Source organism: Carassius auratus, unplaced genomic scaffold, assembly GCF_003368295.1.
Source record: "Carassius auratus strain Wakin unplaced genomic scaffold, ASM336829v1 scaf_tig00215163, whole genome shotgun sequence".
Lineage (NCBI taxonomy): Eukaryota > Metazoa > Chordata > Actinopteri > Cypriniformes > Cyprinidae > Carassius > Carassius auratus.
The window spans coordinates 122,605-140,398 of record NW_020527959.1 but is presented as its reverse complement, the minus strand read 5'-3'; the positions used below and the strand labels follow the sequence as shown (position 1 = coordinate 140,398).

The 17,794-nt window shown below is 37.5% G+C and overlaps 1 protein-coding gene across 2 annotated transcripts; it reads right to left on the bottom strand.

The window, feature by feature from the left end:
• Positions 1–1,971: 1,971 nt before the first annotated feature.
• Positions 1,972–16,991, bottom strand: LOC113093834 (polypyrimidine tract-binding protein 2-like). 2 transcript variants are annotated; one of them, XM_026259411.1, is made up of 14 exons: positions 16,840–16,990; positions 15,751–15,778; positions 12,076–12,145; positions 11,401–11,585; positions 11,146–11,286; positions 10,206–10,328; positions 9,925–10,035; positions 9,585–9,795; positions 7,152–7,267; positions 5,914–5,947; positions 4,757–4,849; positions 4,068–4,284; positions 3,906–3,983; positions 1,972–3,813 (listed from the first exon to the last, which is right to left on the bottom strand). In XM_026259411.1, the coding sequence occupies exons 1-14, from the start codon at positions 16,845–16,847 to the stop codon at positions 3,684–3,686; spliced, it is 1,545 nt and encodes a 514-aa protein (XP_026115196.1). In that variant the 5' UTR covers positions 16,848–16,990; the 3' UTR covers positions 1,972–3,683. The 2 variants fall into 2 exon arrangements, with proteins under 2 accessions (XP_026115196.1, XP_026115197.1); XM_026259412.1 differs by having other exon boundaries at positions 3,470–3,813; positions 9,597–9,795; positions 16,840–16,991.
• Between the last annotated feature and the right edge of the window lie 803 nt (positions 16,992–17,794).

Genomic DNA, 17,794 nt, shown 5'->3' with positions numbered 1-17,794 from the left:
CTTTTTAACAGTTTAAGACCATATTATGCAACACTAATCTGAAATAGAAACTTTTTGCATTTCTTATTCAATTGTGTGTAAAAATCATCTTAACTCTTGGCATCCTAGTTAAATAATTAGTCAAAAAAATTTCATCTGATATTAACTACAGCTTGTTCTACAGGAAGTGGAAATTCACATTGAACATATGGAACTGAGGGATATAGTATCTCCCAGTATGCCGTTTTCAAGTATATTCGATGCATTTTACTTTATACAGATAATAAGCAGAAATAAAAAACACAAACATCTTTTATGAAATACTTTGGTTGAGTATTGATTTTGTTTCCCACGGACATAATTTTACATCGTCTGTGATTAGCACTGAAAAGAACCTAGAAAAAACGTGATCAAAAACTGTTCAGCAAGAGTAAAAATGCTAACTGACACATAGCTTTGTTCTACATTAAGACATCAGGTGAAAATCTCCTCACCACAGGTCTTATTCCAAGGGTTTATATGGAAAACAAAAACCAGCTCCCTCCCCGTGCCAGCGTAATGGCGGGTGGATACAGATGTCTGGAGCACATGATTCACGCTCCAGACGAGGTATTGATTTGGTCTGGGTCCCTGCTCTGATTTATTGTGTCATTTTTGTTTATAAAGGTAGATCGAGAACACGAGTGTTTCGATTTAAGTGTGCAAAATAAAAGCAGCATGGAGCAGTGCTGCCGTCTGGTCTGTGATGAATTGCAGCATCCGGAACCCAACTTTGAAACAGGGTAGAGGATTGTCTTCATCAGACAAGGCAAGACAGGACGTCCATCACAGTACAACCATCCAACACAGAGACTCAATAACGGCACAGAGCGAGAAAGTGGTGAAATGAAGGAAGTCTGAAGGGGGGAGTTAGACTACCTTTTTTTTATACTAATTGAAAACATGCATTTCCATTTATGTTTTATCATGCACGTTAATTTTTTTTCTAACCAGTCTCCTGCATCAGTCTTGCACAACTGTTAACGGGGTCAAATGATGCTGCTAAAAAGAACATTATGTTGTGTATTTGGTGTAATGCAATGTGTTTATGCAGTTTAAGGTTCAAAAAACATTATTTTCCACGTACTGCACATTATTGTTTCTCCTCTATGCCCCGCCTTCTGAAACGAGTCGATTTTTAGAAAGCTCATTGTTCTGATAAGCAAGGTGTGCTCTGATTGGCCAGCTATCCAGTGTGTTGTGATTGGTCGAATACTCAAGCGTGTGTCGGAAATGTTACACCCCTTAACATACTGTGATGAGTGTCCCAATCAGAACACTGGCGCAACAAGACAAAAACAATAAAACCAATTACAAACAAAGCAACTGTTGCATCAAGTGGGAACTTTTTACACAGTGCATTGCGCCGAGTAAACACAAAACCATGTCTGTATTTGCTCAAAACTCGCATTTGACTCATGAAATGTATTAAATACATCTGAATATTTGGGTTGAACTGTTCTGGAACAGTGTTTTAAATACAACTTAACCACTGATTTCTATTGGTGTCCTCTTTTGGTAGACCAAACAGAGTAGTTTCGCTTTCGCAACGAAACAGCTTCACACTCGGAGGGCTGAACTCCCCATCATTAACGATGGAGGCCGATCTGTCGGTCCACAGCACAAAGTTGATGTATTTCCTCAGCGACCAGCACGGATCAACTCTAGGCATGATGAAGTGGATATATTTTAAAGAAAATTTGGCCTCTGCTTAAGTCCATTATTACATCTCACATGCTCTATTCACTTTATAGCAAACAACCCATAGTTCTTTACACGGGGAAAGAATGACTGAAAATGTGTGAATATGAACATTACTGCACACATTATATATGACATCACTTCCTGAATAACCAAAAACAACTTGAAATCTAATCTGGAACAAATCTCTGAAATACCAATGTGAACGAAATTTCAAACCAGATACGTATGCGGCTCAGAGGTTTCATCCACTTTTTAATGTTTCAGACAACAGAAAAATTATCTTATTTTAATGACAAAAATAAAAGATCTTTTCAATGCTTGGTCACACACTTTAACAAAAAAAAACAAAAAAAAAAACAGAAGACCTTAATTATAAAAACAAAACAGAGCATAAAACATATTAGAAAACAAACAAATCAGTGAACATTCAGAAATAAATGAAGGTCATGGACTGTTTTTAAGTGCATGCAAAAAAAAAGACAAATGCAGTGAAATTCACTGCAAAGATCAATGTTTTTAAGAGAGGAAGGGCTGAAGCACATGAACGTGATACAGAATTAGGTGTTAACTAAAAGGATCAACTAAAAGGCAAAGCAATTTCATATCCAGGAAAGATGGATGGGTCACACGAAAAAGGATTTACAGGGTGAGAAATTGTGTTTTTAACACTTTGCTTGCAAAACAAATCCGTTCTGCCAAAATTATTGACACTTCAAACTTCCTGAAGCTTTTTCCCACCCTGGAAGTGAACAAAACATCAGAACCATTAAAAGGAGTGGAGGGCGGCAGAGACAGAGAGAGAGAGCGAATACTGAACTACACAAGTGTTTATTGAGCACGCTACAGATAAAAGCAGAAAACAGGAAAGAGAAAGAGAAATCAACACACAGAACCAAGTCAAATCGCCCCGCTTTTGTTAGAAAAAGTCTTTTAATTGTGCCACATCCAAAACTATGCCGAATCATACATTCCTACAGAGGTTTAAAAAAATACAAAATAAAACAAAATAGACAAGATCCTTTTGTCCCTCTAATAAGTCATAGTGTGGATTGCCAATCAATGACATTTATTTTCTCAATTCTTCTCATAAGACATTCTCTTTGAGTCTTCTCTCTTCTGAAAAGCAAACTAATATGCTCAATCTTGGAGTAAATTAAGACTATAGGCACATAAACTTTGGTCCCTTCCATTGTAGTTATCTTTCCAAATCACACAAAGAAGTGATTTCCAATCCATGCAACACTAGGAATAAAGATGCACCAGTCGGTACATGCAGAAAAAAAGCATAACCTTCCACTTAGGATAAAGACAACGCACATAGATAAAAGAAAAGCCAAGATCAAATGGTGTAAATTGAGCAAAATGTCAAATAAAAAGGTTTCTTTCTCGTTTCCCTTCAAATAACATAAGGTTTTACTGGATTGATGGGCTGAGAATTGGCCTAACATCTCGTAATGACCATCAATGGAATCACAGGTTTATTTACAATTCTTAAATTGAAATGTCACAGACATTAGGAACTGAAAAAAACAACAACAAAAAAAACACATCCAAGAGGCTTTCATCAAACAGTATACGGATCAGACGCAAAAGGAAACAAATTTTTTTGTCTTGACCAAACTTACTAATATCACCCTCAGAGGACTGCTTGGGTTTTAGAATATGAAGTATGAAAAGATTCATTTAAGTTTTGTAAGGCACGTTCTTTTCGGTTTATTATAAGAGGTGCAGACACCAAAACACCTTTCCGCCACTGAAGAGGTTATGTGTCAGAGCGCTGACAACAGGGAAACGGGGTAAAAAATTTCCTTGAAAACCGTCACAATATTTCCTTCTTTCAACAGCTTCTTGTGGAATGAAACTTGGGAAAAGAAACTCTTGAAATTGTGGTCCCCAGTGCATTTAAACAGTCAACAGGTAACGCTGGAAAAGCAGTTGGGAGCAAGACCTCTCGGGTTGCTTTAGATGGTGGATTTGGAGAAGGAGACCTTCAGGTGGTGGTTATTACCCATGTTGTAATTGTGGAGGTCGATGAGGCATTGAATAGCTTCCTCGATGGTTGTCATCTGAATTAGAGCCATTTTATGATCCCTGCAGGGAAAAAGGCCAACAAAAATGGTCACACAAATGAAAGAAAAGACAAAAGCATCTTTAGAGGAGAAGCTGAACGTTGACAGACTTACTGGAAAAACTTAAAAGCTTTCACAGTGCCACCGGAGTTGGAGAACAGGACTCGGAGGTCTTCTTCAGTTATGTCTTGCCTTCAAAACATGACAGAAAAATGGCTTAGCTCCCCGACGACTGACACAAAGATTGACAAGTGGCGAATAGAGCTTTTTACTCACGGGATGTTTGACAGATGCAGCGTGGCAGAAGGAGGGAAAATGTTCTGGAAGTTCTTGGAGCCGGGCTTTTTGAAACGATGCAGAGGTGAGTTCGTAAAGTCTTTCGTGAGACCCTGGTCGTCTAAACCGTCCCTCGGTAACTGAACCGTTTGGTGCTTCGACATTGTAACGCGAATGATCTTTGAATACATCTTCTGACCGTTTAGATGGCTCATCGCTGAGGCACATCCAAACAAACAAAGAGAAATGAGAAGGAGACACATGAGAGGTTTCTCATGCTTATGATGGCTGACGTTTTTGATCAAAAATATAGTAATTAATACTACCATATAAAATTACTTTTCTTCTAGAAAATTTCATTTATTCTTGGGATGGCAAAGCTGAATTTTCATCAACCATTACTCATTTAGAAATAATTCTAATACGCTGATGCACAAGAATGATGTCTTATTCATGTTGATAACAGTTTATATCTGAGGAGATCATACTCATTTTTGAGACTTTGATGAAATGGTAATGCAAAAGACTAGCATTTATTTGAAATAGAAATCTTCTGTAACATTATAATGAATAAAAGATTTATTGAGAATTAAAATGGAGTCTATTTTGCAACTCAATTGAATCTGAGTGGCGTGTAAACATGACAATAACGGCTGTGCTGTGAGGGATGTTTCAGTATGCAGTCTTACCAAGCTGAGCCTGGTTCATATCGGCCATCTGTATCAGTGCGCTGTCTTTCTTATTAAAAAGAATCTTCACACGCTGCACGTCCCCATAAACCCCTGCGAACAGAGCAGCCAGCAGCCGGAGAGGAAACGAAAGAGGGAGGAACGAGTAAGAAGTGAGACTCAGAGAGTGGAAAGACAAGACTGATAGACTCACAGAACATTCATCCAAATGGAGAAAACTAATCACAACCTGACAGAAGACTCACTCGGATATATACACCCTCAAATTCAAAAGGAATTAAGAACTAAGAAGGAACATAAACACTGTGCAAATTTAACCAAAGATCACATGCACTGAAACAAATTAAATACTTCAAAAGGCTCAAAGTAAAAAAAACAAAAAATGGCAAAAGACTTTTACTCTAAAAGCCAATTAATGGTAATGGTTTAAAGTCAACATGAAATGGCATTCACAATCCATTTTAGTTCCATAATGGTATGTACTTCCAAGAACATTCAACAGGAAAAAATACGTAGGGCTGGATTTGACATTTATCCATTTGGAATTGAATAATAAAAAGTGGATGTTCTATGCTACAACAGAGCCGGATTATGAGTTTACAGTTGATTAAAGTACTGCACATAACCAGCACCCAGTTTTGAGGCAAAAAATTCATGTGAAGTACACTGCTATTATGACTCGAAAGAGCCATTATATTGTAACCTTTATTAAGTTAACTACTAACTAATTTCCGCATTAAATATTTGTAACATTTTAGAAAAGTAGCCTCAATAATTACTAAATAACTAGTTCACTAATAAAAATAGTTCACTACCAAAAATAAGTCAATAGATTAAACCAATAACTGATATTTTTAATAAAAATGTTTCAACTTAATTTATATAGATTTTTTTTTTTAGATCTTTAATATATAATTACAGGGTCAAAATACAAATTGAACCCGTAAAAAGTGGTCAAATTTAAGTTGAACACTTGGCCCTAGGCATAAAAGGAAACTATTGGTCAATATCTACAGGAGCATGTAATAATGAAGTCATCTAAGGTAAATTTTCATTTCATGTCGACTTAAAAAATAATAATAATAACAACAATAAATCACATGAATAATAAGAATAACAGAAACAAAACAAAAAAAGTAGAGCTAACAAGAACATACCGAAGAGGGTAAACAGACTGTGGGGCGTAACCATCTTTAGAAGGAGAGAGGAGCAAGCGGACAGAGAGAAGAGTCGAGGAAGAGCGGAGATGAACAGATCATCCATAACGGAGGGTGGTTCCCGCAGAATGGTGAAGTGGTCATGGATCATGGTTCAGGGCGGTTAATTTGGGGGGTCCGAAGTTTTTTTCAAGCAAAAAAAAAAAAAAACATGAATAACGAGGTGTGGTCAAGGCGTGGCAAGAAGAACAGATATGAGGGAAGAAAGAAAGACAGAGAAAGACAGGATGGAAGAGAGGGACAAAATCAAAATGGAGAAAAATGGGGAAGCGAATGCAGAATATAAATGAAGGGGTGGGGTGGGGGGACAAAAAATATATAATACAGGTCAGTACACCGGAAATGCAGGAGTTTGGTCAGAGAATGGCTGCTTTATGCATTTCTACATTGTAAAAGCAAATAAATGTGCCAGATGTAGTTACCCAGTACCAGGGTAAGGATACATTCATACTAAAAAATAAAAGGAGCATCTGATAATGATAATGATGAATAATAATAAAGTTTTTAAGAGGCATGCAGGAGATTGAAGACCAGGAGAAGCTGATCACAGGTTCAAGCATTTGACTCACAGAGTTTAACCCGGTTCTTTGTGATTGCCATGCTTGTGTAGACATGAAAACCACCTTTTAAAGTTATGGTGTGGACAGACAAAACCACAACTGACCCCACATCAATACGTGAGGACTGACGATTAAACAACACCGTTTACACAAAAGACAGAGAATGATTCAATAATAATAATAGTCAATATTAAATAATAGTTCAATTACAAGCAATGAAATACATGAGTAAAAAATAAACGAATAAAAAATTACTAATTATATAAAAAAATAAAATTCTATACTATGTAATAGGCTTTTTGAAAATTACAAATAAATCCTAATTTAATTGAACAAAAATTAATTATTTAAATAAAAGCATAAGTATTTACATTTTGAGGTTGAAATATGACTAAGGTACTTATAGTTTCTGTGTGCTTTACAAGTGTATTATGAATTAAAGAGTGAGAGACACTGTAAAATGGGACTGCAGCACTATGCAAAAACGAATAGGACTAAACCTTACAGAGGAAGTGGCATTTTCTAGGAGTCTGAACATGTAACATGGCATGACATGACGAACTGAAATATGTAAATGTGAAGCAGAGGTTAAGGTACACAGTGTAACAGTATACTGACCTCTTCGTTTAGATTGCTTACGAGCAGCACTCCGCTAGCCCCCGAGTGTCCGGACAGAGCGACTCTTCCAGCTGCAGCGGCGGCGGCGGCAGCCGCACTCAACGGGCTCAGAGCACCTGCAATCACACAGGAAGGAAGAAATGGGCATTTGAGTCCAAAAGCATGCACATACATCGAGAGAACTGCACAATTTGTAGGCCAGTGCTGTATATTTAATAGGCAATCATTCAGCCAACTTTAACTGTAGAGAAAAGTTGAAGAAAGTCATCATCTCGTCTACTTAAGCTGTGCCAGCCAATAAAACCGGAATTACACACAGGTATCACATAGGGATGCACCGAAATTTCGGCCACCGAAAATTTTCGGCCGAAAATGGCCTTTTCGGTTTTCGGCCGATAGACTTTTATCACCGAAACAACACGGCCGAAATGTTGTGATGACGCAAACAGAAACCGCGACCTGCACGTGCACCTGCATAGCAAAGACCACGAGCTCCCCGCGACATTCACTTCACACCAGTGAGAACATTCTCTCTCTTCTTATTCCTTTATTCGCAGCACTAAAGCGTCTCCTAACAAAGAGATTAAGACGAACCACGAAGTGAAAACAAAGAAAAGTACAGTCTTATAGAGTCTCTTAGCACACGTCTCACTGAGATCTTTTCGGATCCTCTGCACTTAATCGCGAATGTGCTTGATCCGCGTTATAAAGACCATTACTTAGATGCGGCAATAAGGCAGCGCGCACGAGAAATGATCCAGGCCGCGCTGGATGCGGAGAACCCGCGTGGAGACGGAGAAGCGCAAAGGGCAGGAGACAGATCAGAGCGCAGAAAAAAGACTGGTCTTTGCACCAGATGAGTGGCATGCACCATCGTTGTCTGATATGTTCAGTGGAATTCTGCAAGAAAGTGCCCCAAATAATAATAATACGTTGGCTATTTTGTTCTTATACACACACACAAACATATATACATACATAATATCAGATTGTAGCCATATTTATGCTAGATTTTCTGCTAGATTTCTGCTTTAATTTGATAAAAATGTTTATTTATGCCCTGGCCCTATTTAAATACACTCTCTCAAATATTTCTCAAATGTCAGGCAGATGACAAGCTCAACAGCTAGATGGTTAACTGTCTGAAGTCCCCATCCCCAGAAGTGATAACAGTCTTGCAGACTGGAGAAGTAATGCACTTTCTAGTCCTACATAGAAAAATTTCAAATGCACTTCACCTAAATGCACTTTGTTTTTATGAGAGAACTGTTCATTTTAAAACCTTTCTGCAGCCAGTAGGCCTGTACATTATTATTAAATATACACATGAGTGGGATAAATTTTAGTTTGAATTTTATTTTATACTGTGCATTATTGCAATGTGCTTTATAAATATTTACATCATTTGTAATTATGTATTTTTATGTTTTTTTTTTTAATAAGTTATGTAATTGTAATTATCTTTGAAACTTTAATATTAATTTATGCAATTGCAATGTCTTAATTTTAGTAAAGTTAGTACACGGTCATAGCAATAAATGCAATGGTACTAATAATTGGCATAATTTATTTCTGTGTTTCGGTTTCGGTTTTCGGCCTTGGTTTTCTCTTTTTCGGTTTTCGGTTTCGGACAAGAATTTTCATTTCGGTGCATCCCTAGTATCACACATTAGTTCTTCGTCCTGATGTGAGAGGGACCAGGTTAAGACCATGTGGGATTTTAAAACCTAATCATTTTAAGGCTAATATCAATAAAATACCTGCTTGATTACGTGGCAGGGGAAATGTCAAATTGCATTTTAAATTAAGAGGCCTTATGAGCAGATCTCTGAGAAAAGGTCAGCCCAGGCGCTCAGAGACACCGGCCTACCTGACATTTTACAGTACTTAAGAGCACATTCTAATTCATAAACACAGCTTTACATTATCATTTTCTCACCATTCAGACAGGCTGAGTTAAATCAATGATGCTGATTAAAATACTGTCCCCATTCAGTGGCGCTCAGAATCAATGAAGAAATGATGGTTCCGGCTCACAAACAAACTGAGAACCAATGGCCATTTTGTCTCCTTGTGTACTCAACAGACAAATGTTTTGGGTTGTTGCATCACATCTTGCTATTTTTATAAGCATCTCACGCCACAAGCATCACATTTAAGACAATGGGTGAAGCTAAAAAGGTCCTCTAAAATACGACATCTTGTATATAGTATGGATCTGGACTGAATGTCATTGCGAAGAGTATTCGTGAAAATTACATACTGTCAGTATTAACAGCTGTCTATTTTTCTGACAAAATGTGTAAAAACAGTGTTTCCTTTCATAAGTCTGGTGTTCCACAAGTCATACAGGTTTGCAACGAGGGTGCATTTGGGCATGTGAATGAAGACAACAAACACTAAAATAGATAGTAAAAAAAAAGAGGCAAGTACCTGGGATCTTACCGAGCAGGGAAGTGGAATCTTTACCCAGGGCAGAAACCACAGTGGGATCCAGAGCGGGCTGCCCATCCCCAGCAGGAAGCTCCGGCCTTGTGTAGTCCCTGCTCTTATCGTTATTATATTTTACATTCAGGTTGACGAGTTTAGAGTAGTCTATTCGAAGGGTGCAGCAGGCGTTGTATATGTTCTGACCATCTAGAGCCTAGAACAAAAGAGAAAAAGACAGAAAAAAAGAACAAGGAGAGATAGACAGAAAGAAAGAATGTGTGTCGTCTTCGTAGGGCACTAAAAACTGGCTTTTCACATCATCTTCCGCTGAGAGCAAACCCACCACTTTAGCTTGCTGCGCATTGGTTGGATCGTTGTACTGCAACAGGGCCTGAAACTGATTGTTCTTGGTGAATGTGATGATTTTCATGACGGTGCCAAACTTTGAGAAGATCTATTGACAGAGAAAGCAGAGCATTGAGGGGAGCTATCAACAGAGGGGAAAAGACATTACAAAAAAAGAAAAAAAAAAGCATAATTAACACACGGCATCAACAGGACATCAATTTTTCACCAATGTAAAGTCTCAATAAAAGGGCTGATCCAAACATTGGTGTCCCCTACCTGCTGCAGCACATCAAGGGTGACGGGGTAAAACATGTTATCAATGATTATCCTCAGCACAGGACTGGAGGCCATACCACCACCATCGCTAGAGTTAGACCCCGATGTGAGAGTCCCACCTGACTGGAGGTCAGACACAAACACTACTTAAACATATATAATGGGAGATGTCCATTCCTCATAGCAGCTAATTTTTCCCGAAAAATACACAATTTAAACAGAAATAAACGGTCTGAATTACATGCAAAGTAACCAACAACATTTTGTCTTATTACAACAAACCAATGTAAAAAAATACAAAACTGTTGAAGAGTTTCAATTTTATTTTTTTTTAAGAAATCTATACTTCTTTTGAGCAAGGATACATTCAATTTATAAAAAGTAACAACAAATAGATTTATTATTTGAACTTTTCCACCATTTCAAAGTATCCTTCATTTATTATCAATTTTTCCATAAAAATATTAAGGAGCGCATCGGTTTTCAAAATTGAGAATAATAAGAAATATTTATTGAGCACCAAATCAGCATATTACAATAATTTCTAAAGGATCATTCCTGAAGACTGAAAAAATGGCTGCTAAAAATGTGTCTTTGCAATCACAGGAATAAACATTAAACTGCATTTTAAAATATATATTAAAATCGGAAATTATATTTATAATACTTAGGAATAATATTTCATAGAATTACTGTTGTTACTGTATTTCTTATCAAATGGCATATTCTTAAATTCACGTTAAACCTTACAGACCCTTATCCTTTGAATAGTAGTGTAAATTTCCGTGCACACTATAAACAGCAGAAGATATAAATTGACTATTCTGCCCAAAACAAAATCTCACTTTTCCAAAATCTGGTCAGCATAGTTGGATTTACGTTCTGATTGGCTGTCCCTTGAAATAATTAAGTTTTCAAGAAAAGTTAGGTGATTTGTTACCTGGTTTGAATTGTCGGTCTTCAGTTCTTTGTGATTTGAGTACTGTATGTAGACCGGCACACTACGGATGTGAGGCGTCACAGCGGAGTAATAATTGACCATTGTCATGGCAGCTTCCTCTGTGCTGAGCTCCAGAAACGCCTAAGACAAAGACGATTTCAGTGATGAGGTAAGATGAACTTAGTGGACTTAAAACTGTTAGTCGGACCAGAAATAGCAAATCTCTTTCAGGACTATTTCAGCTTGCCCACGCACCTGGTTTTTGCCTTTCAGTGTGAGGATATTGGTGACCTTTCCGAAAGGAAGCCCCAGGGCAATGATCTCTGTTTCCGAGACATCGTTGGGTAACTTTCTAATGTGAAGAACGCGGGATAGTGGGGCATCGCCGACTCTGTCTTCAACTCGAAGTTTTTTGCTGTCACTACCGTTGGATGTCGCATCTGCCAAAAGTGGACAGAAAGAGGACATTATACTGGGAATGAAGAGAACACATTTTAAAGGAAAAATGTTGAACCATATTGCCAACATCAAGTTAAAAGATGCAGATTGTTAATACTCAGCCAGGACTGAAAGTGTGTCTAAACTGCACTTTAAGTCTCTCTTCTATTACATTTCACACTACATTTCCGATTGAGATCCTTAATAGAAAGAACCCAAGAAACAAAGCTTCCCTTAATTGGGTAAAGCCTTTCCTCTACTGAATGGGATATTGAAATCTATTGCTGAAGAAGCTGTAATAAGATGCAGATAATCACAATTCCGGTCACATGCTTTTAAGAGTGGGTGCCCACCTACAGGAAAGCGTAAAGTTATTCCCGGATAGGATTTTCTCAGATCAGATTTCACACTGAACCATCTGTTATAATTGGATTATTTTAATGCGGTTGTGAAAACTGCATATTTTGGAAAGGGGGCGGAAGTCACACTTACCGCTTATACTGCTCAGCCCAGAACTGGGGCTGTTATACATGCTGCCGGACAGCAGCTCATCTGATCCTCTCTGCGGAGAAACACAAAGAGAAAACTAAAATCCCGCTCTACAATAAAGATGTCCTCCTTTCACAATCCCCTCAACCAAACAATGAAATACAGCTCTCTGCGGACAGCTTAAGGAATCACAGCACCTAAAACACACGTCCACACGCTTCTGCCTTTCCGCCTTATTTTTCTAGATTGTTGCTTTAATCTTGTTGAGTCTAAGATGTCAGATGCTGTCATCTCTTCCTGAGCTGCCCATGTTCCCGAAGGGCCCCGGCGCGATCAGACCGCCGCTTGAAGTGCAGCTAAAAGTGACGGATGGGACAGCAGGCAAATGGCGAATGTCGCAAAACAAACTTCCTAATAGGATCATCTCAGGTTCGTGCCTTCCAAAAATTCCACCGAATTGTTCTTTATGGACGCTGCTTTTACGGCGCCAATAAAGTCGCTGCCGAGCCTGCCTTCTGGGCATCGACACGACAGACAATCAAGAGAATGGTGAAGTTTCACAACGAAACGACCGAAAGCAGAAGAATGCATTAAGAGATGGCAAGGTCTTTACAGACAAGCCTCAGCATCAAAGCTGATTAGAACAGACGGGGGGGGAAAAGCAGGACTTTAAAGCAATAAGATCAAATGCTTCTTTTTCCACCTGCTTTCCCAGAAAGATTGGCTAACATCGTTTTCCAGGAAGGAAAATTCTGTTGTTGGCAAACAAAACGAGTTAAAAGGCCTGTGTTCAGAAGGCATCTCTTGAAAAGAACAAGTTCTTCTCTAACTACCCTGGACATAAACTGCCCCCATTCAATTACTACCAGGCTAATTTTTTGAAAAGCGGAGATGGAGACCTGTAACAGGCCTGTATCTAATATATAAGGGACAATTCCACATTTCCACAAAACACTTTTCTTTCAACGACAAAGAATCAGCTACATAATAATATCCAATAATGCACTTTAATGGCTTGGCAATTCTTTGTCCATTCAAAAACAAATAATGTTTGCATCACCCTAGGCTTCTTTGTCTTTTTTCATGTGGCTTTGATGCCACGCAATACGCAAATAAGTTTAAAAAAATAAGAGGGGAAATAAATGCTAAATCCTGTGAAGACAAGTTATGTTCCTGACAGCAATACTAAAAAAAGCATGTATTGTATTTTTGAATGGAGTGACAGAGACATTGACAAAGACATACTCCACCCTACAGCCTAAGGCCAACAGGACAGCAAAAAATTAAAGACAAGCCGACATCATCCTTCTAACTTTCAGTGATGCAAATTTATTAAGGTCAGTACTAATAGTCTCCCACCAAAAAATAAGGGAATAGCAAATATCTTAAATAAAAAGAACTGGTTGTAGATCCCATTCTGGCTGTTAATGGTGACTATTCAAAGTCTGCCAATGTTTGGATGAACCAAGAATAAGAAAGAGTGAGATAGCAGCAGCATTGGTTATCACTGTGTAGGTCTGAGATAATTACCAGGGCTTGACAATAAGAGGCCAGCCAGTGTGAAAGACGCTTGGGACAGTTGAAGAATTTGTCACGATGGGCCAATCGGGCCACTGCTGCGTCGTCACAAATGTTTATAATTGAATGTGTTTTTAAGGCTTGCTAATTGAAAAAATACAAGTGATTTTAAAGCATTCAAGACGCAAACTATATACAGAACTTGTGCAGTGCGTTTTGTGTGACAATGCCTGAGGACCGAATTGAGATTCTTTCAGTGTCTTCTTGAGCTTGGACGGATGAATACATGCAAAATTATCTCAAAATACCCATCTTGATGAGTAACTTTGTAGCTTTAATAGTGATTCCTCTATAGTTAATTTACACACTGGATACTAGGGCTGTGTATCTTCTGTATCTTATGCACACACGCGCTCAGTCACTCACACAGATCACGCTTTGCGTGTAATCAGACATTCAGGAACAAGCTTTTTAGCACTGCCCTGCATATTTTTATAAAATATAAACAGCTTAATCGTTCAAGAGCTAAATTATCTTTCTAAACATGGAGGTGTTAAAATTAAAGCCACAGCTTCACTGTTAATAGAGAAATGCGGCAAAATTGAAGTAATTCATACGTGCACAGACTCTCTCCTCTCTTTCTCTCTCTTGTAAATAAACACTTGATGAATTACAATGTTATAGAATATTGAAGTGGAGATCGCTTAACTGTAACCTAACAGGTGTTTTCAGAAAGTAAGTGTGTTTATAGTGGAAAGAGAGCGCGTGCACAGGGTTGCAGGTTGACAAAGATAAGTAACACGCTTAACAAATACTAATACTAAAAAGCACTAATATTTTGAACACAGCATTACTGGATACTGATGCACCAATCGACTGGTCATTTTGTTGCACACAAACTGCACTGTAATAATTTTCCAAAATGTCATTTGTGTGGAAATACTATGAAGCATGTAAACAGCAGTTAACAGATGCCTTTAAAGTAGTGTTAATAAGCGCAGTGCTGCTTTCTGTACAGCAGAAACCAAGGAAACACTGTATCGCTGCTGTTCCATAAGCGCCACCTATTGTCAGAGAGTGGATTTGTGTCTCATTCAGTCCGTCTGATGTTTTTCCTAAAGAATAATTTCATGTGTATCTTTGTTATTCATTTATGTGTTGTTGCTTGTGATTGGTTCAGGTTTTCTTATTTACTGACTGTTAATTTGTCTTAATTTAGCTTTTTATTTGTTAGGCTTGCAGTGTTTAGTTTGGTATCAAAATTAGAATCAGGGGCAGTGAAAATATTGGCAGGGCAAGTAAAATTTGAACCACTGGCTCGACCAGGCTACTAGAAAAAACCCATAGCGTTGAGACCTGATCACAATTACTGTTCATTATTAATTCCAACCAGACACTGCCATTGATGATTAGCAAATGTAAGTGAATACGGCATGAAATGTACATAGTGTGAGGGCTCAAAATTCACTTTCATTTATCATCCTACATAATGTCATATTTTAGAAACATTCACATGGTTAATGACACATGGGTTAAATCAGCCTGCCTTAAAAATTGCATGTTAAAGTGAAAATTTAGGGTGGAAACACTATTGCATTATATTCCAATATTTAATCATCATCATCAATATTATATTGCCAAAATTCAATATTTAAAATGGCTAGTTCCATACAACACGAATAGAGGAAAGTAATATTTAACATTTTTGCACAATAAAATTGTATATAATGCCCTGCGTTTACAGGTGGATCTTTATTAAGCTTAATAGCAAATCTGACACTTTAACTGAAAAAAGCAATTATTTGTATAGCAATAATCAAATGACAATTTTGTATTTGAGACAGCCCTATCGCAGAGTAATTATTGATTTTTTTAACGTAAAAAATACCCTGGTTTACCACACTGCTCTGGTATCTATGGGGTCAAATTTCTGTTGTGGTTTCCACTCGGTCTCACCACTGCAACAGGCGGACATCTATTAAAAACTAAATTACACTACATTACGATCATATTCAGAGTAATGCATGTTGTGCTGAGCTGCCTTTGTCAAGTTGCTATTGCACTGCAAAATCCATCAAGAGTTTACTTTAGTAACTACCGATCCATCCATCCATCATCCAAAATACATACCGCACAAAGGATACTGAAAACAGTGTTTACCTTTACACCAACTGCGACATCACCAATTCTGTTGAAAACACAAAGTGATATTTTATCAGACAAATAACACGTTAATTCAGTTAATGTAAATTCAGGAATAAAAAAAGAAAGGCTGGGCTAGAAATCCTTTAATCCGAATCTTTTTAAACCCCCTCCATTATATGACACAACAAATTAAGCTGATGAACATTTCAGTATTTCATCACTTTATCCCACTCTTCCTCCAGAAGGCCAGAAATGCACGTATAAATGCTGTCTAGGTAGGCTGCTTACTAGGCATGAAGTTCAAAAAGGATGTTTCAAGCAAATTCAATTTTGAGGCTAAAATACTGTTTTAAGGATGCAGGTCACTAGGTTATGAGACATAGATGCTCAAAAATGAAAATGAGTAAGGCAGATCACTAGTTTTCGGCATTATGATCCAAGAATGCAATTTGGGTAACGTAAAGCAGTTTATGGGACTATAATGTCCAGAATGCTGTCTAGGTAACAACCAGCTCAAGTTTTGACACACAGCCCTAGAGTACAGTCTGATGCTATTTGGTTAACCAGAACTTTATCAGCATTAAGACTTTCTCGTATTTGAATGCAACTTGACACATTATACACTGAAAAATTGTTTTATTTTATCAATTTTATGATGGTAAAAAAGCTAACGTGAAATCATATAATTACAACCTAAACGAGGTCCACTGGGGAATTACATCATATTCCAGCACATTAATATATTAATTACAAATAAAACTATTTAAAAGACTCGCTCAATTAAACTCCTGTTTAATCTTGTGTGCACAACGTGAGCAAACACACAGCTAGTGAGGCTAACCTGCTAGCACATGCTTGCTGTTTATGGACTCGTTTTTGTAGTTTACTTATTTTAATTCTTGCGATTTTTCGTGCTCTTGGCATGTCATACAAGACAATACAAACGTTACAAAAAGATTATTAAACAACGGTTGTTTAAGTGTTAACCACGCTAGCGTGTTAGCAGCGTTAGCATTCCAGCAAGTGAGAAACTCTTCTAATTCGTATTTAAATGATTAATTAATACATTTTTACACATAAACGAAGAGCGTATTTAATGCTCACCCGTCCATTTCTGGTGATCTGTGTAAAAATGAACCCGCTGAAGAGTTTCTGTGTGTGTGTGTGTGTGTGTGTTATTCCTCCTCACTGGCTTTAGCTGAGACACACAAACACACACACACGCACACCAGTGACAAAATGGAGGCGGAAACAGACAAGAGGAAACACACACACACACACACACACACACACACACACACACACACAAACAAACACATACCTACTGTAAACATACACTACATGAGATACACACCCAATGTAAACTCAAACACCATTTACTGTAAGCATGTAATATTTAAAATAATACAGTTAATATTAAGCACACCCATACACACCTACTGTAAAAAAATAAAATAAATAAATAAATAAAACATTTTCTCATAAACAGTAAAATGTAACAGGACCTAGAAGTGTTAAGGGCTGGTCCTTTAAATCTCAGGAGATCTCTGTGTCTTGTAGTTTTTCCTCGACACACAAATGAGACAATTGTTTCACAATGTTACCATATTCAGTTTTACAATTTAGATTATACCAATGTGTTCATACTGAAATTTCATTTTTAATTGCATACATTGTGTTGAATTATTATTATTATTATTATTATTATTATTATTCATTCATGTTAAGATCTCATCTGAAAGTCTAGAAGAGACTACTTTTCAGGGAAATAGGCCTATTCCTATAAGAAAAAAAATGTCCAATAAATTCCATTGCTGTTGAGGTCAAAACAGAGGGATATATTAAAGTCACCTGACAGAGACATGGATTAAAAACCAACATTATGTAGGGTAAGCTAACATAACCCAATATTGTGTTTTTGGACCTCAAAATAATAATAATAAAGTTGCTACCTGATTGCCTAATCCCAACCCCACCCCAACACCTACTCCTAAACCTACTAATACTAGGGTAATAATCTGGTGGCGGGTCAGAACTGGGCACAACACCTGGATTTCTA